The 25855-nt window shown below is 40.5% G+C and overlaps 3 protein-coding genes across 4 annotated transcripts in view; 2 read left to right on the top strand and 1 right to left on the bottom strand.

Moving 5' to 3' along the window:
* sh3glb2b (SH3-domain GRB2-like endophilin B2b) overlaps nucleotides 1-19980 on the top strand; it is a 68517-nt gene extending 48537 nt beyond the window's left edge. For both annotated transcript variants that reach the window (XM_063889424.1, XM_063889426.1), the window contains 5 exons: nucleotides 7205-7228; nucleotides 7343-7432; nucleotides 10832-10932; nucleotides 14748-14988; nucleotides 19843-19980. In XM_063889424.1, the coding sequence (XP_063745494.1) occupies nucleotides 7205-7228; nucleotides 7343-7432; nucleotides 10832-10932; nucleotides 14748-14988; nucleotides 19843-19950 (564 nt within the window). In that variant the 3' untranslated portion in view covers nucleotides 19951-19980. The remainder of the gene's footprint in view (nucleotides 1-7204; nucleotides 7229-7342; nucleotides 7433-10831; nucleotides 10933-14747; nucleotides 14989-19842) is intronic.
* A 3681-nt stretch (nucleotides 19981-23661) lies between these two features.
* On the top strand, nucleotides 23662-25411 carry LOC134868004 (uncharacterized). Its single transcript, XM_063888854.1, has 7 exons — nucleotides 23662-24029; nucleotides 24219-24286; nucleotides 24420-24593; nucleotides 24685-24743; nucleotides 24834-24902; nucleotides 25028-25090; nucleotides 25174-25411. The coding sequence occupies exons 1-7, from the start codon at nucleotides 23875-23877 to the stop codon at nucleotides 25321-25323; spliced, it is 738 nt and encodes a 245-aa protein (XP_063744924.1). The 5' UTR covers nucleotides 23662-23874; the 3' UTR covers nucleotides 25324-25411.
* Nucleotides 25412-25416: 5 nt separating this feature from the next.
* LOC134868003 (putative nuclease HARBI1) overlaps nucleotides 25417-25855 on the bottom strand; it is a 1701-nt gene continuing 1262 nt past the window's right edge. Inside the window, exon 4 of the mRNA XM_063888853.1 lies at nucleotides 25417-25844. Coding sequence (XP_063744923.1) covers nucleotides 25468-25844 — 377 coding nt within the window. The 3' untranslated portion in view covers nucleotides 25417-25467. The remainder of the gene's footprint in view (nucleotides 25845-25855) is intronic.

The raw sequence follows: 25855 nt of genomic DNA on the forward strand, positions 1-25855 counted from the left end.
TGTTGGCAATTGGCAGGTTTAAGATCCAGATTAGGTTCATGGTTGTGAATTATCTATGTAAATCGACTCTATAGATTACACGTTCATTCTACATGTTGAATGATGATAGCGTAATAAAAATATAGGCTATACATACAATGACAAAACTGCCGTGGGCTATATGTTATCCGTATCCTTTGTTAAAATTAATGTTCAATAGCTCTATGCCAATGGGAACAACAGAACGTGCGCATTACATATGGACCAATGCGACACGTTCATTACGGCCGTGGACCGATAAACACTCAATGACGTACGCACACCAACCGGCATTTGCGTGTTTAACACCTTGTTTAACACCGTGTTTAACACTGGCGTTACCGCCGCTTAACTTAAATAATGAAGAACTGCTTTTAATGACGACTTGGCCGAGATCTTAACGTGCTGTCCATGCGTTTCCCATGAATAGCCTACTACTATAACTCGGAGTGGAGCAGGATATAATGCGCATGTGCGGCGTTGCTAGGCAACGTGTACAAAGGCTGGGTGGGGGGATGCCCCCAGACCCCCCTACAACGGTTTAGTTTGTCACCTTTTTCAGCCCTTCTGAGTTTGCAGGTATGACTCTTAGGCCACGTGATCGCAGGCTTCCAATTACATACTGTATGCTTCACCTGCATTTGGAGTGTTCTGCAGTATATTTGTCACAATGCTGTCCAGATCTTGGTTTGACAATACTGCATATCTTAATGGCTCAACTTCCAGAGTTTGCCTGTGTCTGTATAGGGTTCTTCGACTGATTCCAAAGCATGATGCAATTCCCTGCCATGTCATACCAATGGACACACAATGAGAAATCTGTTCAGCGGTTGTGCTGTATTGGGGTCGACCTGGATGGCCAGTCAAGGTTGTTGGGGGTATTAGATTGTTTGTCACATCAGTGGATCTCCGTCTGGCCTCATGTTCATGCAGCAAGTTGCGAAAGCATCTATATAATGATCCTAGTAGCTCACTGACATCCCTATTATCATGACCATACCTTAACACAGCAAGAAATGCAGATATAGTTCCTGTGTGGTCATCAAGCACTCGAAAAAGCCTCTCCTGATCCAAATGGTTGGATTCTTCACTTTGCAGTGACTCAATGCATTGCAAAGCACTATTGAAAAACCTTAAAACATCCTCTTCATTACCTCTCACTGCAAACAATAAAGTTTGGACTTGGAAAATGATGAGGATCAAATGAACATTCATTGTGGTTGAAGTTGACTTCCTTGAAATTTAGCATCCTGCTTCCTTCATGTGACAGGAAGGCCTTCCTTTTTAACTGTAATGCACTCCTAGTTCCCTACTGAACTCAACATTTCACATGTGTGTGTGAGAGCGTTTCACATGTGAGTGTGAGAGCGTTTCATATGTGTGTGTGAGAGCGTTTCACATGTGAGTGTGAGAGCGTTTCACATGTGTGTGTGAGAGCGTTTCACATGTGTGTGTGAGAGCGTTTCATATGTGTGTGTGAGAGCGTTTCACATGTGAGTGTGAGAGCGTTTCACATGTGTGTGTGAGAGCGTTTCATGTGTGTGAGAGCGTTTCATATGTTTGTGTGAGAGCGTTTCATATGTGTGTGTGAGAGCGTTTCACATGTGTGTGTGAGAGCGTTTCATATGTGTGTGTGAGAGCGTTTCACATGTGTGTGTGAGAGCGTTTCACATGTGTGTGTGAGAGTGTTTCACATGTGAGTGTGAGAGCTTTTGGTTTCAGTTGTGTGTTAGAGTGTTTCATATGTGTGTGTGAGAGTGTTTCACATGTGTGTGTGAGAGCTTTTGGTTTCAGTTGTGTGTTAGAGTGTTTCATATGTGGGTGTGAGAGTGTTTCACATGTGTGTGTGAGACCATTTCATATGTGTGTGTGAGAGATTTTCACATGTGTTTGAGAGCTTTTGGTTTCAGTTGTATGTGTGAGAGTGTTTCACATGTGTGTGTGAACGGTATTTCTGAATAATGTCCCTAGGTGCCCCTCATATTTGTGAGTGAGCAGCTGCAGAAAGTAGAGTACAGTTCAACTCGAGTTCAGGCTGCTGGCCAACTCCTGCAGCTGACACACACACACACACACACACACACACACACACACACACACACACACACACACACACACACACACACACACACACACACACACACACACACACACACACACACACACACACACACTTCAGTTTCTCAGACAAACGTTCTTGTTTGTAAAAGGCACATTATGATGTCACTTAATTTTTAAAAAATGACCATTTACCAAATGACCATCATATCATTAATCTGTTAGGCACTTTCCTTCAGAAATTACAGCACAAAGTTGAAGTATATCTTGTAGCGATGTTTGTGAAGATGATGAAGAAGTCTCCGGAGACACCAGCTTGTATATAATAAGGTTTATTACAACAGCATAGTATCATACACCAACACGGGCGATGCGAGGTTCCCAGAGCCAATTGTGGAAGTCCCCCCGAAATCTCTTTGTGCATACACTTTATAGGAGAAATGTGGGTGTGTGTCAAAATGCGATGTTCTATAAGAATGTGTACCCAAATAAGGTGATCTATACGTTCGTACACCATGTCTTGCACGTACCCAAATAAGGTGAGATATACGTTAGTCTTTGTCTTACTCATCCCTGGAGGCCTTCTGACATATTCCAGAGGTTTGTTATACAACATCCTGTTGTACCACATCACTCTCTGCACTCCCTATGACCTCAGGGAGTAAACAACTGCATATAAACAGACCCAATACACCACAAGGTATTTAACAGTAAAAGAGGATAGACTACCATAGTTATTGAAATACATAACACCTCATTAAAATAGGTTAAAACAAAAATAAATACGTTTAATTCAATACATATGCACAGAGTTGTTTGAGAGCCCCTAAATGCACCTTGAAGGATGGCCATCACTAGCCATGGAGATATTGATGTGTCAGAGATTTTCAAAGATTATTTACAGAGTGTATTTAGAGTGCTCCTGTGGTTTGGAAGGTTGTGCATTTTGTTAATGCTGACACTTACATGCTTTAAAAAATATGATGGTTAATAAGATGAGATGAAGGTTAAATTCTTAGTGAAGGCAGACATGTGTTCTCAACTAATGTTAATGCTGGCATATCAGTTGTGTAAACATGATCAGGACATCCAGTCCGATAATGGTGGTTCCTGCATCTTTACCAGACATGTGGACTCGAGTCACATGACTTGGACTCGAGTCAGACTCGAGTCATGATTTTAATGACTTCAGACTTGACTTGGACTTGAATACTATTAACTCGAGACTTGACTCGGACTTTGCCTCTTTTACTTGTAATGACTTGACATGCCTCGAGTCAAAAGCTAAATTTCCTGATCATGGACATCCTTCCCTGCAATGCGAACCTGCGAAGCCCCAAAGACCGCAAAGTGAGAGAGCCGGCAGGCAAGTGCGAGCAATGCAATCATGTGGTGGATTTTGGCCTTTTTGGATTGGATCAGGGACCTAACCAGCGTGATTGGATAATCCCCGGGTTTCCCCTCATTAATATTCACGATTTCCCCGGATTTCATCTACGGAAAAGATGCAATTGTGCCACGGAAGGGAAGCCTAGTCGAGAGCTGTCCGTCTGGTCTGCGTCTCTCTCAGTTGCAATTGGCAGGTTTAAGATCCAGATTAGGTTCATGGTTGTGAATTATCTATGTAAATCGACTCTATAGATAACACGTTCATTCTACATGTTGAATGATGATAGCGTAATACAAATATAGGCTATACATACAATGACAAAACTGCCGTGGGCGATATGTTATCCTCACTGGCGTAACACAAGCACTTGGGGCCCCCCTGCAGGTACTTAGACTGGGGCCCCCCACCGCCACCTGCCACGGCCTCCTTACTACTAGCCTACTCCTACTTCTCTCTCTTTATATATATATCCTAATATATATATAGGCCTGTGTGTGTGTGTTTTGATTGCATAAAATAGTGAAAAAGATGCTGCAACTCAGCCCCTGACATCCCATGCCCATTTAATCCATAGGCCTATATAGATGTTTTGTTAACCCATTAATATTCTGTACACAGAGTAGGCTATCCAATCCATTTATTACATATAATTCTAACAATGAAACAGTCAGCAACAACAGTCAGCAATAAAAGTAACATTAATGATGATAAACAGAGCATTTACATCTTTGGATACGAGTATATGTGGGCACTCCTCCTAGCGCACCTATGAGCGAAGTCTCTAACCACACCGTTTAAATCTAACTTGCGAGCGCGCCTGTTCTCTATAGAAATGATGGCTAGGCCCCGTAGCCTATCTTGCGACATAGTGCTTCGCAAGTATGTTTTTATCAATTTTAGTTTAGAAAACGACCTCTCTGCTGTTGCAACGGTTACGGGTATGGTCAAGAACAATTTTATAGCTGTGGCAACGTCAGGCAGACTGGACAATATGGAACTGTGTTTCACAAAGAGAGTGCGTGCCAAATCTTGTACCCCACCACGTTCAATTTCTTTTAGAGCGGGTAGTAATGCGCTTCTAAATGACAGGATCTGATCAGGAAAATCAGCAGATAAGTCGTCATTATATTGCGCAGCCAGAGTACTTGCTGATGCATATAACTCACCATCGGATTTCGAGATGAGTTCCTCGGGGCGTAAAAACCCAAACCTTCGTGCCACTTCTCGCATGCTTTCAAACCTGCGACCCACCTGCGCAACGACTATGTCTAAAGTGGCGTAGAAGACCGACACTTTAAAATTCTCCTCTGCATTCGTAAGCCTTTCGTCCTCACACAATTCGTCGAAATAGGTTTTCGTACGCCTGTTGCGTTTCTCGGGAAATACAGGAGAGATACCCCACAATTTGGCCAGGTCTTGGGCAGCTTCTTTGAGGCTGTCATATTCACCTCTGAGTGACGCAAGGCTGTCAGACGCACTTGAGAGATACTGGCTTGCCTGTAGTATGTCCACGTTTTGTTTTTGGAGATGTTGGGAAACAATGTGGACTGACTCAAGAATTTTACCCTGTATGACCGTTTGAAACACAAATTCAAAATTTTCCATGCTGGCTTTGAGACCAGTGGCCTCCGCGCGTTCTTTGGGTTTTTTGGACAGCAGGGATATTTTAGTGAGCGCTTTCATTACGTCTGGGTAACGAAACCGAAGGGCGCGCACCGCATCATTTCTGGATGCCCAACGTGTCGGGCATAGACGTTTAAGAGTTGGCTGCCCTGCCACTTTGAACTGCACTTCCAAAATTTCCCAACGTTTAATGCTTGCGCTGAAGAAGTCATACAGTTTCTCTACTGTATCGTAGTACGCTCTCACCTTTGCCACATTCTGGCACGCATCGTTTAAAACTAGATTTAGATTGTGAGAAGCGCAATGAACGTACATTGCATTTGGTTCCCTATCCGAGATTCTTTTTTGTAAGCCAGAGTAGACCCCGCTCATTGTGGCTGCGCCATCGTATCCCTGTCCTCTGCATTTATTGACCGAGATTCCTTTCATCTCTAACAGCTCGAGAATAATTTTTTCTAAGCCGTGTGCGCTTTGGTCGTGGACTGAATGGAAACCCATGAAACTCTCGTGAATTTGCACGTCTGAGGGCACATCATTGTCATCTTTAGGAATCGTGACATAGCGGAGCACTTGGCTTAGCTGATCCACTTTGGAAATGTCTTGTGTTGTGTCTAATATGACCGAATAAAATTCTGCCTCATGGATTTCTTTCACTATTTCGTCTAAGACAGTTTGTGCCATGATTGAGATCATCTCGTTTTGAATTTTTGGGCTTAAGTATTTGATTTTACTTTTACTTCTGATCAACTTCTCCAACACGGGGTCGTAACGCGCAAGGAGTTCGATGTGGGCCAGAAAGTTTCCATTATTGATTTCTCCTAGTTTCTCGTGGTGCGCACGGAAAGCGGAGTTACAGGACGCAAGGGTTAATGTAACGTCAGCAATCCTTTTTAAAACATCTGACCAAAAACTAACCTCACTTTTGAAATCAGATGAAATCCTTTCGTCGATGGTTACATTTTGCTGCCATGTTTCATACACAACACAGGCTGACAAGTGCCCCCAGACCCCCCAGACCCCCCAGACCCCCCTACAACGGTTTAGTTTGTCACCTTTTTCAGCCCTTCTGAGTTTGCAGGTATGTACACAAATAACTAAGATTAGGGAGGTGTACTCTGTCTCTCTCTCTGTCTGTCTGTCTCTCAAGCGCCTACCCCCAGCACCTTTCATTGTGTGTAGTCATGCTGCTTAATTGTTATGCAGATTAAACATTGTTTTATTGAAATATTAGGTTTCTTTGTGATTTAAGCAAAATGTTGACCTACTGTAACTGGCATCCACTGAAGCATCAATGCCAGTTACATGCATCCACACAGTCCATGCCTCACTAGTCAAGGCGCTTTACCAACTTTAGGATGACAGTGGTGCCTTCCGTGCTCATACATTTCTAACCCACCATTCACACACAATACTTTGAAGGTCTTTGGGCGCATGCGTATATACAGATATATAAAATATATGCATAGTTTAATCTGTATGTATAAAAAAATACTGAAGATTAGGTTGATATGTTGAAATTGTGTGATCGTTAGTCTGATAATGGCATTATTAAGTGAAGAGTACATGATGACTTGTTCAGGACTCGAAGAAGCTTGGGACTTGGACTTGGACTCGACTTGGCTTTGGTGTTACTTGGACTTGGACTCGACTTGCCCTTCTCTGTCTTTACTTGGGACTTGACTTGGACTTGACTGCTGAGACTTGGGACTTACTTGGGACTTGCCAAACAGTGACTTGGTCCCACCTCTGATCTTTACTATTGCACACAGAATATACAATACATTATTTAAATAGAAAAATAATGATATTACAAAAATGAGATTAAATAAAAAACATTTAAATGTTTGATTTAAAGTGGGTGACTTCAAACTGGCCTGGGATCAGTGGGTCAGATCAAGTTAACCCCCTTTAAACTTAAGGTAGAAATTGTCATAGTGACAGAAACAGACTAGGTTTAGAAACACCTGAATGTAGTTTCAGCTTACTAACCCTCACCTTGCTAGCGCTCCTCATAGTTTCAGATTGGTTATATTGTATTTTCTACATGGAAGTGTGAGTGTATATGACACCGTGTTGATGCCTGCTTTTTTTCTGTCCTCATGTTGCTTCTCTCAGCTGCTGAGCGAGGAAGTGGACAAAGTAAGTGCCTACACTAATGGATATTGTTTGTGTCTAAATGCTCCAAGATATAGTTAAATATGTCCACACAGTCCTTCAAATGTGTCTTTCCTTTCCCTCCACATCTGTGTGCAGGCGGAGCACGAGCTGCGTGTGGCGCAGACTGAGTTTGACCGGCAGGCTGAGGTCACCCGGCTGCTGCTTGAAGGAATCAGCAGCACACATGTGAGTTTACATCAGGGGATCCCCTCTGTGAGCCAGTGATGAAAGCTCTTAGTCAGAGTCACAAGACAGTGCTGATCCCAGCAGTGATTGCATGGGGTTGAGCAACATGAATTATTATTTATCAGAAATGAGACAATACGGAAAGGGGAGGAGGATTGGAGAGGTTTTCAGCTTCTGATGTTCATTAACCAACCATCTAGATCAGTGGTTCCCAAACGGTGTGCCGCGCCACACTGGTGTGCCATGAAACAAATCCTGGCATGCCTTGGGATTTCTAAACAATTAGGCCTAGTGCTTTTAACTGTACAAAAGGTTATGAATGATTTTTTATTTACTTTATCAGTACTTTGTCCTACACACTTATTTCACAATATAGAAACAATAGGCAGAGTGATAACAGTGCTCCTATGTGTTATAGAGGGTATTTTGCCCGGATATGATTATAGGTGTGCCTTCAGATTTTGGCTTGGTCTTTGGTGTGCCTTGGCCAAATAAAGTTTGAAAACCACTGATCTAGATCACTGAGGCTATACAACCTCACAACTCACCAATACACAGCTGCTTAAAAACTACAATTTATAGAAAAGCTATACTAACAAATGCAAATTCCACTCTTTTAAACCGTTAAGCCGAGAAATGTGAATAGATAAAGGATTCAGTAACTATCCACTCTAAGAAATGTAATTTAAAACATTTACAGAAAATGTATAGTTTCCATTAAAATATATATTATTATATTACACCATATATCAACACGGGGAGCAGTTATTATTTTTATTTTTGTAACTTTCTTTTATTGTTTTTTACTTTACCGGGTAAAATGACAAACACACATTACATTTCAAAATGAACAGTGCCCTAATGGAGACAAATTAAATAGTAATCAAATAATGCTTAGTGTTTATGAACATTTTTTCCAGCCCTTTAGAAATTTGTATACCATTACTTTCAATTTGTATGTGCTTTTCTCCATTATTAGGATATCAGCAATAATATTCTTAACCCATTGTCTGCTTGGTGCTTCAGCCATTAGCCAGTTTTTAGTAATAGCGTTCTCTCCAGAAGCTAGCAGGATCTTGATCTGGTATTGATCTCCTACATGTACGGATCCTTCCATATGTCCCAAGTATAACACCAGACAGGTTCCTGGGATTCTTTAGCCTAATACCTTGCATAGAACAGAGCACAATCCCAGAAGGGTTGAATACTTTAGGTTGAATACTTTACTGCAACTCAAAAACACATGTGTACGGTGAGGTTCCAGATATTTACAAAGTGTCTGTGATGGAAACTTCTGGAGCATTGGAGACGAAACTCAGAGAGACACAGTAGAGCTGGAACTTTGAGGACAAACACTGAAGGTTTATTCTGAAGTTAACGGCCGGAGAATTGACATTTGCTGCAGCCACGAGTTGACAGAGCGGTTGCCCAACCAATTCTGAAGATCTCTCCTGCAGTCTGAGGTGTTAACCAGCTCAGATTCTAAAATCAACAGTCCTCATCAGCGAGATCAGACCAAAATGGATCCTGAATCTAACTAGATCTGTCGTACACGGAAAATAATGTGCGCCTAGGAACCTACGTTCCAGATAAGAAGGGCTTCTAGACGTCCCTAAACAATAAACTATCTCAGGTCAGCTTGTTCTCGGTCATAGACTGGCATCAACAAAGCGCCCAAACCGCCCCTCCTTAAGGGAGATTACAGCACCCCAAGGCCGGAAGACCTATGCCTTGGGAACGCAGACAGAGGAAGGAGAAAATGATGAGCTGTGTCAAAGTTTAACTACCTAAGCCAAAAATTCCCTAAGAGTCTCCAGCATGGTTGTTGAGTGTTTTTTGTTTACCAATGATTTTGCATGTGTAAAAGAAACAAATTGTTAAGCGGGCAGCAGAACAGGTGGACCCAGGTGCAGAGACGGACAGACGCAGGGGTTTTAGCTTTAGAAGGTTTATTTTCTTAGGGCAACAAGGCTTGGCAGGTCAGAACAGAGATAGGGGGGCGAATAGGAAGGAAACCAAGGCGGAGGTTAAGGGTCCGAGTCCGAGCGGTCCACAGGGACTTGAGCAGAGCAGGCAGGACTGCAAGGGAAGACAAAACAGAACGGGATCAGGCAAGGGAAAGACCGATCAATAAGGTATCCAAAAATAGTTACAGGCTTGATGTATAACTTACGAGTTGGTTCTACGATCTGGCAGAGTGGATGTGGCAGGGCTGACTCTTTATAGGAGCGTTTGATTGTAGCGAGGGTTTCAGCTGGAGAGTTACTGACTCCAGCACAACTGTAGACAATCAGACCGGGAGAGTCACTCACAGAGTGGTAATGACTATTCAGGGTGGTGAGTAGAAAACGCAATGTAACACAAATGTGGTTTTTCCACAGAAATTCTCACCCTCTGTGTGACTGAATAGTGTTCTGGTGCACTCTCCAAATACCAGACCAGATGTCATCTGAGATCTTTTCACTTAGTTCTTTTTTATCCATTTAGTTTTTACATATCAAGCACAAGTACAGGGTTGACACACAATGCAGGAAATGTTGTGACACATTGTCAGAGGCACTGTGCTTTAAAATTGTTTAAGCTCTCACAGTGATAGGGGTAACAATGATCAGCAGCTTATACCGCTGAGGACTGGAAATGTACAACTCACTGAAGCCTGCACAGCTGCACTCCAGACAATACTTTATTTATTAACATTCCAATACTGTTTCAGGCTATAGCCCCATTATAATTCAAACTAAAGTAAACTAGGTTTGATATCATTTATTTTAATGCACTACACTGTATGAAATTGTAATTCATTTTTATACAGTGCAGTCCTGGAAGTGTTTGAAACAGCCAATAAGATTTGATCATTAAATAGTTAGTTTGACCTGTTTATTACATATTTTAAATTAATTTGTACATGGCTAAGTTGATACTATACTATACTATACTTATATTGAATAGTAGATTGGTAGTGGTAGTGTAGTGTAGAGATTGCTGGGGTGGGCATAACTTCACACCTTTTTTCCCAAAAATCTTTTTTTTTAATTCTCCTTGAATAAAGGCATATGTAACAGACCTAAATAGCGACACATATATGTGTGGTTAACCCTCAAGCATCCCCCTCGGCCTGTTATTGCATTGCTGTGCAGGTGCAAGACCTCACATCTCACCTCCCTTCTTATGTTAACGTTATGTTTTTTGCCTTTTCCATTTAAAAAATAACGTTTATCACAACTGAAGCAACATAACACATTAATTATATAGTGGTATGTGTGTCATCCATTTGACAGAAAATCAAACCCATGTTGAAGAAGAGTTTTCAATAGCACATATGTTGATAATAACGTCTGGTGTTTTTGGTTCTGTTGTGCCGGGGGATTTGTACTGATTTATTTTGTCCTCTCTCCTCAGCTCAACCACCTGCGCTGTTTGCAGGATTTTGCAGAGGCTCAGGCCACCTACTACGCCCAGTGTCATCACTACATGCAGGACTTGCAGAGGGAGCTCAACAAGTGAGAATTCACAGCTGCTGCTAGCTTATAGGCAATGGTCTCAGCCATCTTCAGAGGATAGCATTTATAGCAACAGCAGCAGCTGTCAATTTATATCAGCGTTTCCCAATCATCTGTCAGCAGTTTTGCATTCGAGATGAATAAAGTATGCACAAAATATAAATGCCTCTGGGCAGAAACAGAGTACCGATCACTGTTACTGATGTCAGTTCTCTCTGTTGTAGGAGTGGTGTCTCACCTTGAAAATATTGAATATCTGGAGGCCCATTTCAAGTTCACAAACGGTTTTAATGACAGCTATGTAATACTAATTTGAGTCCTAACAAAACGTTGTCATGTAATGCATATTTAATCTCCCAGTATATGAAGGTACAGTATATACGGCAATATTTCCTGTTTCAAATCATATTCCAGTGTAGGGCTTTGTGTTCCTGTAGTTCAACACATTCAGCGTCTCTTGCTGATGTTTCTATGTCTCCCTGTTAGTTTAAAAGAATAAAATGTATCCCATGGTCCTTTGTTTGTTTTGTCCATTGGTCATATGAGCAGCTGTTAAAGCCAGTGACATCACAGTGCCTACCGACCATGTTAAAACATTTAAAGGGAAAAGGTTAGGGCTAGCCCGCTCACCATCATGCAACCTAAGTAGAGAGACCCTGCAGTACAGTCACTCAGCATTCCTGGTTGCTCATGGCTGGCACGAGATTTCGAGACTGATACCAGTGCCACTCACCACGAGTTCTGTGAAGGTTAGCTTCGGACCCCTAGAAGGGTCTAAAATTAGTTCCCATTTGGCGCAGAAACAGTGACCATCAACTTTAGACTGCCGTTGAATTAGGCGCCTACTGAGACAGATGGTGATAAACCTATGCTGTAACTTTGGGTGGTTTTTCCAAGATAGATTTTTCACCCTTCAAAGGAAGATAATATGGCATCAATGGAAACAATTAGGGATTTGAGCATTGAGTGTCCAGGACTCAGAACGTTACATGAAGATAACCCTGAACAGATAGAGCTGCATTGCATCTGGCAGGTCAGATCGATATGTTATCCATTGTATTGTAAGCCACCCAGGCTTTGGCCTTTCAAGTCTTTCCAGGAGTCCATGAATACTGATACCAGGTTTGATCCCAAGATCCATTTATTACATATATGGTGAGATTTTACACAGTTTTCCATGCGTTGCTTTAGCCCAAGAAAGTAAAATCATTTTGGTGGGCTTTAGCATCTCTGACGCTGGGAGAAGGGATCCCTAGGTACACATCAAAGTCTAGATCCAAGATGTGCATTGACGGGGACGAGTGCCTGTTTGTGCCTTGATCTGTGGTCCTGTTTTGTTGTTGACAACAATGAAGAAAATGTATCTCACAATACTTCCATCTCTCCATCTGGAGATGATTCCCGGTCTTGGTGTTGGTGTGTAGGACCTGTATGGCTTTGATGATTTTGTTAGGGATTCCGTTCAGGTTTAAAATATTGACATGCTATTAATGTTGCTCTGTAATTGTAGTGAAAGGATAGTGTTATTATGTGAAAGGAACTTTCTAAATGTTTTAAATGACATTGTGGCTGAAAACAGCTGGCAGTGCCATGTTTTTACACCATTTCATTCTTTCACTCATGCAATTGTGTTCTGAGATAAACCATATGCTGCCTTGTTCTACAGGAACCAACAACCAGTCTTCCACCAACTTGCAACCAAAACATCTGTGCACCGTGACAGCAATATCTTCCACATGTATTTAACTTAATTAATGTTTTTAATAATCCCATGACTCTTGTTAGCATGAGTAAGAGGATCATTTTTGGTGAAACACTCTGATCATTTCTGATTTCAAAAAGGGTTGTTCATGACATCTCTGAAGATGCTATGACCAACCCTCCACAGTTGGTTTTACTGTATCTTTATGTCAAAATAATTTTCTTTCTAATGAGACCTATAAGAATTATCATAAACATATATATCGCAGTTCAGTTATCAATGATTTGGAGGAATCTATTAAAAACCTTTAAAGATAATAGACACACTCACATTCTTCTAGAATCATTGGATTGCTTTACATATTTTAATTTTGCTCTCTGGCGATCTTCGTCCAGCCCATGAATGTATACAATCATCTGATTATTTCTATAATGCTCTATAGAGGATCTAACCAAGTTGTTATTTATGGTAAAAATGTAATAATAATGACAGGCATTTGAGCCTGTCTGAGTATGTAACTCTGTACACTTTCAATCAAGTGTTCCCCACACGTCTGATGAACCACCAGCATGAAACTATTGCTTATTCATTTGGCGCCACGTTTACTTTCCCAACGGGAGGCTGGTCTTCGTTGGATACACAAAAAAACAACTTAAAATAATCAATCCATCAATAAAACAAGAAAATGCTAAACAACCCAATTATAAAGAAGAGAAATTGTGAATTATCTCTACATGAGAAAGTAGACAAAAGAGACAGTGTAAACAAAACCAAAGATAATTATTAACAAAAGTACTGAAAGTAAAAGATGAATGTTTTTCTTTAGTTTAATGCTAACATTTGATTCGTCTGCAGTTCAGGGGGGCATAATTCAAGGCAGAACAGCTCAGACCATTTCTCCTCAAACAATTAGTTTGTGGAAACCACCAGTGCTAAGTTATTCTCTAATTTAAATTCCAATAATTAAGTCATTGTCCCCTGCTGAATAGAAATCCTTTCTAAGGACAAACTGAGGGGTTTTCTCAGCTCTATAATGTTGGTGAAGAACAAAACAACATTAGGCATATGTAACACCATCAGCATTGTTGACATAATAGGTTAAATCATTTCTAAAAAACTGTTGAAGATAAAGTGGACCCAAGCAAGTACCTTGTTGAACAACACAGAGCAAATTCCACTGTGTTTTACTGGATAATGACAATTAATGGCCATCATTCCAAGAAGAGAAATAGTTGTATTGTGTCTTTCCTCAGGGGTAATATTGAATGCAATCATAACATGTGTTAAATAAATAAAAATGAAATTGCTTCAAGACAATTGAATCAGAATCAGTATATTACCAAACATACAAGGAATTTGCTTTGATGTATGTGGTGCATACAGAAAGAAGAATACGAAGCACAACTAAATAAAGTAAATACTGTTATAACAGCGTTCTTAAGACTTTTCTAACAAAATAAAACTAAAGAATATAAGTGAGAAACTGAGTAGAGTCAACTATAAATTGAATAGGAAAAAATATACTATATAAACTAGCGTAGTTTAAATCAACCCGTTAACCTTTAAACATTCCTGAATCATGATTTATAGAAATCACTATTACTCTCTTCACGGTTGTTAAGAAAAACGTTTTGGCCATTTTTTGTATCTCCAATAAACATGGATCCTGAAGTCAGCAGAGCGGAAGGAAAATGGAAAAACAAGCTCCTCGTCATTGGTGTTGGTGTCTGCATGCCTGTGGTTCTCACAGAACGCCTTGTTGAAGCATTACTGAATTACTACTCTTGTAGACTTAAATGGTCTTTTCCACTACCTAAACTAATGTTTTGATGCAGGAATTTTTTGAGGCCGGATATCAAACAAACTGTTATTTATTTTCACTTGGATTTATTTGCAATGCATTTTATATTGACCAAAAGCAACAGATACTCAGACTACGTTACTCAACATATTTAGTGATTGTAACAGTTTACAATTTCAGAGTAGCCCTCTTGACCCTGAGTATGTGGCTGCTCTCAGTACTTCACACATAGCAGTAACAACCTCAAACAAACAGCCTGGAAATGCACACCAACAACTCAACTCCTGTTTATTTCTTCGTATGTTCATGCAGATGTGCTAATGCTGCCAGCGGCCCCCACCCTCCTGCTGCTGTCTGCCCTGACCCTGTCTCTAAGGCATTCCTGTCTGGACCAACATCTCCAGGGGCCACAGTCTTATCTTCGTCTAGTCAGAGGCCCAGCACGCTGGCCATGGAGCAGCCACAGCTGCCTGTCACAGGCACCAGGAAGGCCAAGGTCCTGTATGACTACGATGCTCATGATTCCAGCGAGCTTTCCCTTCTGGCTGATGAGGTACATTGGAATTCTAAGTGTGACTCACCAGACATCTCTGCACAGGGAACAATGTCTGGCCAACTGATAGACAGGAAAGAGATACTGGAATGTAATCCATGAGACCGGCACATGAACAGAATGTATATTAAAAGTCCAGACACTTGAATTCTAAATTAAAACTATAATCACATGCAGATATGCACATTGAAAGAATTATTGATAGCTGTAGTTACTCACTTTTCCTGGAAGGAGTATCTTAAGTGATCTCTTAGGACAACTTGAAACGAAACTTAAACGATGCAGGAGCATATCCACAGTACGTATACTGAGACAACAGATTACTGTATTGAAGTTAAGCTAATATCATCTTCATCACAGCAATGGATATTAAGCAGAGATATTTTAATTTAAGAAAAATTGCTCTAGAATAAACATTTCCACAATAGAGGACGAGCTGTAGGGTTTAGACCAGAGGTGTCAAACATACATCCCACGGGCAAAACCGGGCCCACCAGAGGGTCCAATCCGGCCCGTGGGATGACTTTGCAAAGTTTTATAGAAGACATTAATTGCAATTTTCACAACTTTTATGTATTTTGTATGTGTACATTTTATCAATTTATAAGGCAGGGAGTAACTGAACCTTCTTCCTTAATAGATCCCTCTTTAGTTTGTTTGGTGAGTCAGGGTCACTACACAGATATGGAAATGAATGTCAAATCATTTCTAGATCTTGAAAAGTAGTTTTGATCATAAAGTAATTTATGATATTGTTCAGTTCCAGATAACGGTGACTACATGTTTTTGTAGACACATTAGGATCTGTAAGTTGTAATAAACATGTGTAAATGATAAACTGAGCAATAAGAATGTTGAAATTGCACTTATTATTCCTAAGAAATACAATTCAAGGTCATTAAATGTGAAGATATTGAGAATATTTGCACTCAAACTAAGGGAATAATTTGTACTTGGGGTTATTTACTGTATAGGTTATTATGCAATAATTGTACTGGTCTGGCCCACTTGATCAAATCTGGCTTAATGTGGCCCCCGAACGAAAATGAGTTTGACACCCCTGGACTAGACGGTAACAATGAATCACTGTCTCTAAGGATGCATGAAAAATATTGATATAATCTTTTGGGAGTGTTGGCAGACAGTACAGTCATGACCACCCTGAAAAGGTCTTGCGAGCCACTATTTTACCACTATGGGTTCAATGTTTTTATTTATTTTGCTTAGCAAAATAGCTTTCAGGGCTTTCAGTATGACCAGACAGTGCTGGGCTCTAGTTCAGTGAAAACGTCTTTATAGGACCCTTAATGAAAAGGAAATTCAAAGGGGAACTCCGATTTTAAAAGAGTGGGTTTCTAGATGTAGGGGATGTAAAGTTGTGTGAAGCCTTTATTGTCTTCAGAGAGAGGGGGGTGAAGTCTGATAGAAGTAAACTCACCTGAGGCAGCATTGGTTTGAGCAGAAGTCTACATGTTTGAAGGGAAAAATATCTGGAGCTGTGGAGATGGATAGAAAGAAGTTCAGAAGAAAGACGCTCGTCTTTCTCCAGGTTACAGGAGACATAGAGTGGTGAGCCCTAAAACCCAGAAATGAGTAAGCATTGCAAGGTAATTCAAAGTGCTTTACAAAAATGAAAGACATAAAGAGCATTTAGAAATAGTGCAGCATAAACACATTATAAAAAGGCATTTAAAAACAGTCATTTAAGAGCAAAGATAATGAAATAAACACAACAGGTATAACACACATGAATAAAAGTCACAGTGCAATGTTAGATCAGAACAGTTCCATTAAAAGCAGCGGCAAAAAGAAGTGTTTTCAGCCTGCATTTAAAAGTATTAAGAGTAGCAGCGGACCTGCAGGGTTCTGGGAGTTTGTTCCAGATATTTGGAGCATAATAACTGAACGCTGCTTCTCCTTGTTTGGTTCTAATTCTGGGGACAGAAAGTTGACCCGTTCCAGAAGACCTGAGAGTTCTGGATGGTTCATAATGTAGCGGAAGATCACAAAGGTGTTTTGGGCCTAAACCATTCAATGCTTTATAAACCCAGCAGACTTTGAAATCAGTTCTTTGACAGACAGGAAGCCAGAGTAAAGACCTCAGAACTGGACTGATCCACTCTCTGTGTTAGTGAGGACCCAGCAGCAGCGTTCTGAATCAGCTGCAGCTTTCTAATGGATTTCTTAGTGAGACCTGTAAAGACACCGTTACAGTAGTCCAGTCTACTGAAGATAAAAGCATGGACAAGTTTTTCCAGATCCTGCTGTGACATTAGTCCTTTAATCCTAGATATGTTCTTCAGGTGATAGTGTTATGAAATTCAGGTCAGAGTCCATGACTACACCTAGGTTTCTGGCGTTAGCTGCTGTTTGAACATTGCTGACTGAAGCTCAGCGCTGACCTTTTGTCGTTCCTCCTTTGTTCCAAAAAGAATGACCTCAGTTTTGTCTTTGTTTAATTGGAGAAAGTTCTGACTCATCCAGTCATTGATTTGTTCAATGCACTTACTCAGTGTTTGAATTGGAGCATAGTCTCCTGGTGAAATGGTTATGTAAATGTGTGTACCATCTGGATAGCTATGGTAACTTGTTTTGTTGCTTTTCATCATCTGAGCCAGTGGAAGCATGTAGATGTTAAAGAGAAGAGACCCCAAGATGGAGCCTTGAGGGACCCCACATGTCATATCTGTCATCTCTGATGTGTAGCTGCCTATAGAAACAAAGTGTTTCCTGTCCTTTAAGTAAGATTCAAACCAAATTAGAACTGTTGCCAAAAGTCCCAACCAGTTTTCTAGTAGGTCTAGCAGTATGTTGTGGTCACCAGTGTGAAATGCAGCGCTGAGATCTAATAATACTAACACAGAGATTCTGCCACTGTCTGAGTTTAAGTGGATGTCATTGAAGACCTTAACAAGAGCAGTCTCAGTGCTGTGGTGCGGTCCAAAGCCTGATAGAACACATCAAAACACTTATTTGCCATCCAAGAAATTACTCAGCTGTTTATGAACTACTTTTTCAATGATTTTACCTAGAAAAGGGAGGTTTGATATGGGCCTGTAATTATTCATTACTGAAGCGTCTAGATTGTTCTTTTTTAAGAGCGGTTTAATGACTGCAGTTTTCAGGGCCTGTGGAAATACAGCTGAGTGAAGAGACTTGTTTACTATATGAAGCAGCTCTGAGGACATGCTATGAAAAACATCTTTGAAAAAGCTTGTAGGTATAATATCAAGGCAGCAGGAGGAGGACTTCAGATGTTGAATAATGTCCTCTAGGTCTTTATCATTAATCTGATGGAATTGTGTCATGGTGTTTGAATTGATTTTAAGTGGGCAAAAGGAGAACACATTTGCTGTACCTGATACAGAAACACCGACTGCCTGTCAGATTTTCTGAATTTTGTCAGTGAAGAACGAAGCAAATTCATTGCAGGCCCTGGTGGATTGAAATTCAGAGGCTACTGACACTGGGGGGTTTGTTAGCTGCTTTAGCTTAGCGGTGGTGACGTGAAGTCACGTGACCGTGATGTAGTTTGTTTAAAGCCTAATTGTAGCGTGTTACCTCTCCCAATTGCATCTGAAAAAATCATAAGGTGGTGTTAGGCCTACAGAAATTCGTCATCCCTGCACCACTCGCAACCATCATCACACCACACACTTGTGTTACATTGTAGTTTTCAGGTTGACACAAGGATGATTGCTTGGAATAAGGTGACGTATGTCGTTGGTTCTGCTGCCTTCAGTTTTGAATATTTCTATAGTTGGTAATGTTAGAGGACTGCAATGCTCAATCGATCGAGTACTCTTTTAAGGTGTACAGGAGATATATGACAGACCTGGAACAAGGGGCTAGACAGGGAGTTCATAGATTGAGGTGGCATGTAGTTTGATAACAGCCAATCAGGAACCTTCATCCTGTTAACTCTTTTTTTTTAAAGGACACATTAACTCAAATACATGAATATATTATATTTGCAGTGCTGTACTAATTTGGAAATGTTGTAGGCAAACACATATACTGCTCCGTAAAAAATGAAGAGACCACTGCAGCATTATTAGTTTCTCTGGTTTTACTATTTATAGGTATGTTGAATGATTTATTTGTTTATTGTATTCTACTGTCAACATTTCTCTGTGTTGGAATTCAACAGACATTGGAATGGCTGCCATACATGTAGAGATAAAGATTTAAGAACAATGTGGAGTGGTCTCTTCATTTTTTTCGGAGCTGTATATGAAAATACACCTAAAATGTTTTTCCATGTTTTTTTGTTCTTTTTATAAATCGGTGTTTCCATTTAATGTCGTGCAATCTTATTATCTCATCAAAGCATCCCAGGCCTTTATTTTGAACCAGAATCATTTTATTGTGAATATTTATGTGTAAAATTATTCAAGTGACCTGTGATTGTTTATAGAACGATAATAGCAGAGGCAGGGAGCTGGGGAAGTTGAATGTTTGGCCATGAGTAGCAGACCATAAATGTAATTAATGATAATGCTTTTGACCAATAATTTCCTGTTGGGTCTGCTTTATGCCCGCTCGTACCTCAGAGAAAATGGAGGCAGACAGGGGAGGAGATGAGAATCAATCAGAGTAAGATGAATAGAAGGCAGACCGGTATCTTTTGCTCTGTCTCCTCTGTGGTGCAGGAAACCCAAGTGTCAAAGATCAAATTCCAAAACAAACTTTATTCTTACACATACTTTGGTCCTTTGAACCAAACTCTTTCAGTGGACCAATGCAGATGTCTGCATGAACCCACTTTTTTCTTTGAACATGACTTGCTAATGAGTAGTTAAATGTTAAACATCCTCTGCCAAATTTGTCTTGAACTATTTTCTGTCTCTCCAGCTCATCACCGTGTACACTGTACCTGGAATGGACCCTGATTGGTTGATTGGAGAACGAGGGAACCAAAAGGGCAAAGTCCCTGTCACCTACCTTGAACTGCTGAGCTAATGGACCAGACAACAGGATGCACACACACACACACACACACACACACACACACACACACACACACACACACACACACACACACACACACACACACACACACACACACACACACACACACACACACACACACACAAACACAGTTGCACACACACGTTGTACACTAGTTGTATGTTAATCCGTGTGTATTTGAAACACTTATGCAATACGTCTGTGAAAAAGTTTCCATAAAACGGATGACTCGTAACTGTGAGCAACAGCTTTGTTTGCTGAGACCACATGGGTCATTACACAGTTCCTCATATTCCAGTAATAAGTGTGCAATGAAGCCACAGTCAAACAACAATCCCTCTTTTTGTTAAAAGGGCAGCTTGGTTGTTGTTTTCTGGAAACAGAATTTCATAACACACCCCTACATTCTGTTTTTACAACAAAGAATCCATTAGGGAATCAAAGACCGACCCTTACGTAGTCCATTAAAGGATCATTCCAATGAGTTTGACTTAGGTCTAATTTTTAGTTTGGTTCATCATTTGTTTTGGGTATGATAAAGTACTCACTGAAGTAAGTGGTGCAATGACGTGTGAACATTAGAGTTTGATTGGGGAAGAAAGTAGAGCTGTCAGAACAGTGGGACGGAATGATGTGAGTGCAAGTAGTGTCAACATTTAGAGTTGTTTCTGATCTCAGTAACTAAAGTACGATCTTTGGATTTAATTTGCCATACAACACTTTTTTTTAAACCTCCCTGCAATAAATGTAGCAAGGGAGTTCAACATGATTGGAAACAGAGTTTGCGGCAACTTTGTTGGGAAATTGTCATTATTCTAAGCATCTGACAGCCTCATGACATACTACTTGTGGGACATCTGAGCCTTTATTTCATGTTTGGGTATGTTAATTATCTCTTTCAAAGATCCTCTCAATGCGTAAAGCATGCAGGAAAACTTCCGATCTCCACACAAAAAAAACATGTCATTCACGCAATATCCTTCCAAAAGGTGTGGTAAGAAAGTTTCACATAATTTACAACAGAGTTATATAAAGATGATGTTCATGAGAACAGGCCCAATTCATCAAAGTAAAAAAAAATGACTTAACGCATGAGATAATGAAAACTTGCATCAATATGTGTAACTAGCTAAGGATAATTCAGTCATGTGAATGGTTCCCTCAGTGCAGTAAGTGTGAGACATAGCTTTGTGTCATGTTTTAAGGCCTTAAAAAGACAAATGAAACAACATGCTAATAAATTAAGCCAGTGGGTACAGCGGGGTGTGTGGATCTGAGATCACTGTTACCCAGAAGATGATGTATAATGTTTTTGTGTATCCCTGACCTTTCCTCTACAGGTCATCAGGCCAACATATCCATATTTCATTTGATATGAATAATGCCCTTATCTTTGCTGACTACTTTCTTTAGCACCGCCCTCAGGAATACATTTATATTGTTTCAATGATGAGGCTTTAACAACAGCGATGGTAAACATGTTTTTGCTGTATTTGTTTTTTTGAGTGGAATGAACATTGCTGCAATGCTTTAGACATTTGGTCTTTTTAGTAACTTATTGGATGTTTTAGCGTTTATGTTTTGTTGACCTTGGATATAGTAGTTATCTCAAAGCCTTATATCAGTCTTTTTTCTTAATTAAAAAATGTAATTTAGCAGATTTACATCTGACATCTACTCGATGTAAATGTCAGTGTGAAGCTTTATAAAAGTTGTTTGTCAAACTGTTGAACATTCTCCACAAACAGACGACCTGACGGGCTGAAGAACACGTCATGCAAGTTGATCATGTAAATCATTCAATTTACTGTGTGTGTGTGTGTGTGTGTGTGTGTGTGTGTGTGTGTGTGTGTGTGTGTGTGTGTGTGTGTGTTTGTGTGTGTGTGTGTGTGTGTGTGTGTGTGTGTGTGTGTGTGTGTGTGTGTGTGTGTGTGTGTGTGTGTGTGTGTGTGTGTGTGTGTCATTATTTGCCTGTGGGGGGTTGGGGCTATGAGATGTTCAGTCATCACATTCTTGCTTGTTTGATGTGTAATAAACATGCATGTGTGTTACAGTATAATGAGTGTCTGTAATATATTTTTTCTCACCACTTCCGTGATGAACAGAAGACATGATTCCAGAAACCAAGTTCCTGTTTACCTCATGACACACAAACAGAGGAATTAAAAGTGCTCAGATTATTGACTTAAGTAAGAGTAGCAAAACTACAGTGTAAAAATACTCCGTTACAAGTAAAAGTCCTGCATTTAAAATTGTACTTTTAAAAATTGTTAAAACTATAAAAGTATTAGCATTAAAATATACTTTAAATACCAATAGTGAAAGTTATCATTATGCAGCCGTTTAAGTAGCTTACATTTTAGATTACTGTGTTATAGTGTGTTCATCACTTTAATTGAGTGATCACTGGTAAAAGTGATTCTCTGGGGGTACTTTATATTACTGGGTAGCTAAACCTTTAATAGTATATAATAATGGATCACTTGATTTATACTTTGTATTAATAACCTAAATCTGCAAAGAAACTAATTACTAAACACATAAAATAAAAGTAGTCAAGTAAACATAGAACATTTGTGTAGAATATTCAATGTATAGAGTAGCAGAATGTGAAAGCACGTAAGTTAAAGGTGCCGTATTATACTATATTTAATATATAACAATATAATATAAGGGCATATCTATACAAAACATGTGTGTGAAGTGTTTTGCTCCAAATACCAAACAGATCCCACATTGTAGCATGCCTCATCCCCCTCTATTTCAACCCTGTTCCTGAAGTGCTGATTCTGTGACTGTAGCTTTAAATCAGGGATATTCAACTCAGTGGCGGCTGGTGGAGTTTTCTCCAGGGGGGGCTATAACTCCAAAATTTATAAAAAAATTTAAAAAGCACGCATACATGTACTAAGGTATCAAACGAGTGTATTTACATAAATGAAAACAACAAAAACAACATTATAGATAGATAGATAGATAGAAGTGCAAAGAGAAACAAGTGCGATATATAGAGTATGTACAGTATATGCAGTTAAGAGTGATTATGTAAAGATACGGGCAGTATAAAGAGGTGGGAATAATTGGCATAGTATAAACAGATGTAGTATGAACAAATATACAGATGTGCTATATTACTATACAGATGGCCAATATACATAATAAATATCTATCTATCTCTATATCTATCTCTAGATATATCTCTATATCTATATATTTAAATAATATATATCATATATAACATGGACAATACACATACTTTATGACAGAAGGCTGTGACGTCAGCCCCGCCGCCAAATCCAACTGCATTCAGCTCGGGGCGCAGGAGAGGTGCGCCCCAACATCGTCCTATCTCTTGTATTGAAGAGGAGCTACTGCGCATGTACAACTTTTAACGAGAGTCTATGGACAAAGATTCCTGCGCCCCAGGGCGGAAATACGTCACCAATCAGACAATGTCAACGAACGAAACAACTTTACTCATCATTAACTATGAAATATTTATCTTGCACATCTAAAAAAATATATACATACATTTCGAAATATTTTTATTTTATTATTTCATTTTTATTTAATTTTTTGTATGTCTTATTCAAGGAAATATAGTGAGAGGTGAGTGGTGGGGCGGCGCCCTAGCGCCCTCTATTGGCCAGCCGCCACTGATTCAACTAAAACTTCCTCAAGCCAGGGTCCGGAACATCAGGGGCCTGTACTACGAACGGAGTTCAACCTACTTAGAACTAACTCAGGGTTTCCGCGGTAACCCGGGGTTGACTAAACCTGGACATCTTGATTGGTCTTAAACGGTACTACGACGCTGATTATGAAGTTGATCAGCTGAACCTGTGTTCACTCAACCAGAGTTACTGCGCGTTCACATAAAAGGGGTGGTACCAGCGCAAAAAAACACTCTCGATCATGGCGCGCTCTCCCTATTTCACAGAAGAGGAATGCGAGATCATAATGAGGAGTTATGAAGAGTATAAACCGACCCTGGCTGCTAAATCCAACACCGCGGCAGCAAACAAGGCGCGACTGGGGTGTTGGCAGCAAATTACAGACCGCGTAAATTCGTAAGTAGGCCTATTTCTTTACTTCTATATGTCCGTTAAAATAATCCCAACCTGAATACAGTATGTCAGGACGATGTACAATAACAGTCGGAACGTTACTGTATCGTATGTGCAACCACAAATGAAGCAGGACAACTGAATGTTTAGTCCCCTTCACTAATTCTGTGTATGTCCCTTAAATACTTCCAGAGGTACCAGCAGCGCCAAACGGACCTGGCAGCAGGTGAAGATGACGTACAAAAACATCATTCAGAATGGTAAGTAAGAATGTGTGTGTGTGTGTGTGTGTGTGTGTGTGTGTGTGTGTGTGTGTGTGTGTGTGTGTGTGTGTGTGTGTGTGTGTGTGTGTGTGTCTTGTCAGAGAGAGCTAAATGTGTCTGTCTTTAACAGCCAACAAGAAGAAGGTAGAAATAAGGCGCACAGGAGGAGGGAGGGCACCAGACTCCTTTACTCTTGCTGAAGAGTTGGCCCTAGCCAACAACAGTGGCAGGGTGATGATGGATGGGGTGGCAGGGGTACAGTCTAACCCTGGGGCAGCTGAAATGTCCACCCTCTATGTGCAAGGTAATGTATGGCATTCATCGTTCTTCATGTTAGAGTATTTTGGCTTTCTTCCCCTGAATCATCAGTAACATGTGTCTTCTGTTGCATGCAGTCGAGGGTGGAAACATCACAACCCTGCAGCCACCAGGATGCATTCATCCTCTGACACAGGTCATTCAAATGGATAACATCCATGACATGTAAATTAGGCTATGTCACCCCTAAAGTATGGGTGCAGCGTAAAATTCTGAATCTTTTCAGGATGATGATGATGATGATGATGATGATGATGACGAGACCCTCACAGCCCCCTCCGACACACACATGCAGGTTAAAACACTTTACTGCTACTATATGCCACATTAATGTCCTAGGAGGGTGAGCATCATTTGTCAGTACTGTCTGAATCAAGTGACCTGTGTCATTAATGCAATGTGTGTGTGTGTGTGTGTTAGGAGGACTTGGAGGAGCTTTCCCCTCCTGAAGCCTCCCTCCCAGGGACCTCACAGTCAGACAAAGTACAGTTTCTCCTTCCTTGTTTAATTACTGAATATAATGCATACTAGGCTAATGTGTACAACATGGGGTGGGGGTTGTGTAGGCCACAGTGGACAATGTCCGCAGTTTATACAAGAAAGTGCTGGAGCTAGACCGCACAAAGAAGAGGCTGGAGATCAGAAAGCTGGAATTAGAAATTGAAAAGCTGGAACATGAGAAGAAGGTATTGTCTTATCACTCCATTAATATATAGGCTACCCACACCCTATATGTGTGTCATTGATCTGGCTTTTCGTTTTCTTCTTGCAGGAAAGAGAGTCATCTAATAAATGAATAATATCAGAGATTGGTGTGACATGTCTTTATTTTTGTGCATTTAATTTGTGGTGTGTACAATTCATTGGAAAAACTGGTTGGTAATGGCATCCCTGACAGCACGGCCTGTTGGATGATCCAGGGTGATTGGATCAGTAATATCAGGGGGTGGGGGAGGATCATGAGGGGGCACTCTTTCCTTCCTTATTGTGGCGACATTCTGAAGAACCACACATGCTGCTATGGTTTGGCAGGCCCTGTCTGGCTTGACCCGAAGGACCTTCAGGCAGGCGAATCGGGCCTTCAATATGCCAAATGTCATTTCGATCCTGGCCCTAGTGACACTGTGTGCATGATTAAATGATCTCTGTTGCCTTGTTTGTGGATCAGGAAATGGTGTGATGAGGAACTTCATGCATGCGTAGCCACGGTCCCCCAGCAGGATTCCATCAAATTGCCCTTAGATGAAA

This window comes from Eleginops maclovinus, chromosome 8, assembly GCF_036324505.1.
Source record: "Eleginops maclovinus isolate JMC-PN-2008 ecotype Puerto Natales chromosome 8, JC_Emac_rtc_rv5, whole genome shotgun sequence".
Taxonomy (NCBI): Eukaryota; Metazoa; Chordata; class Actinopteri; order Perciformes; family Eleginopidae; genus Eleginops; species Eleginops maclovinus.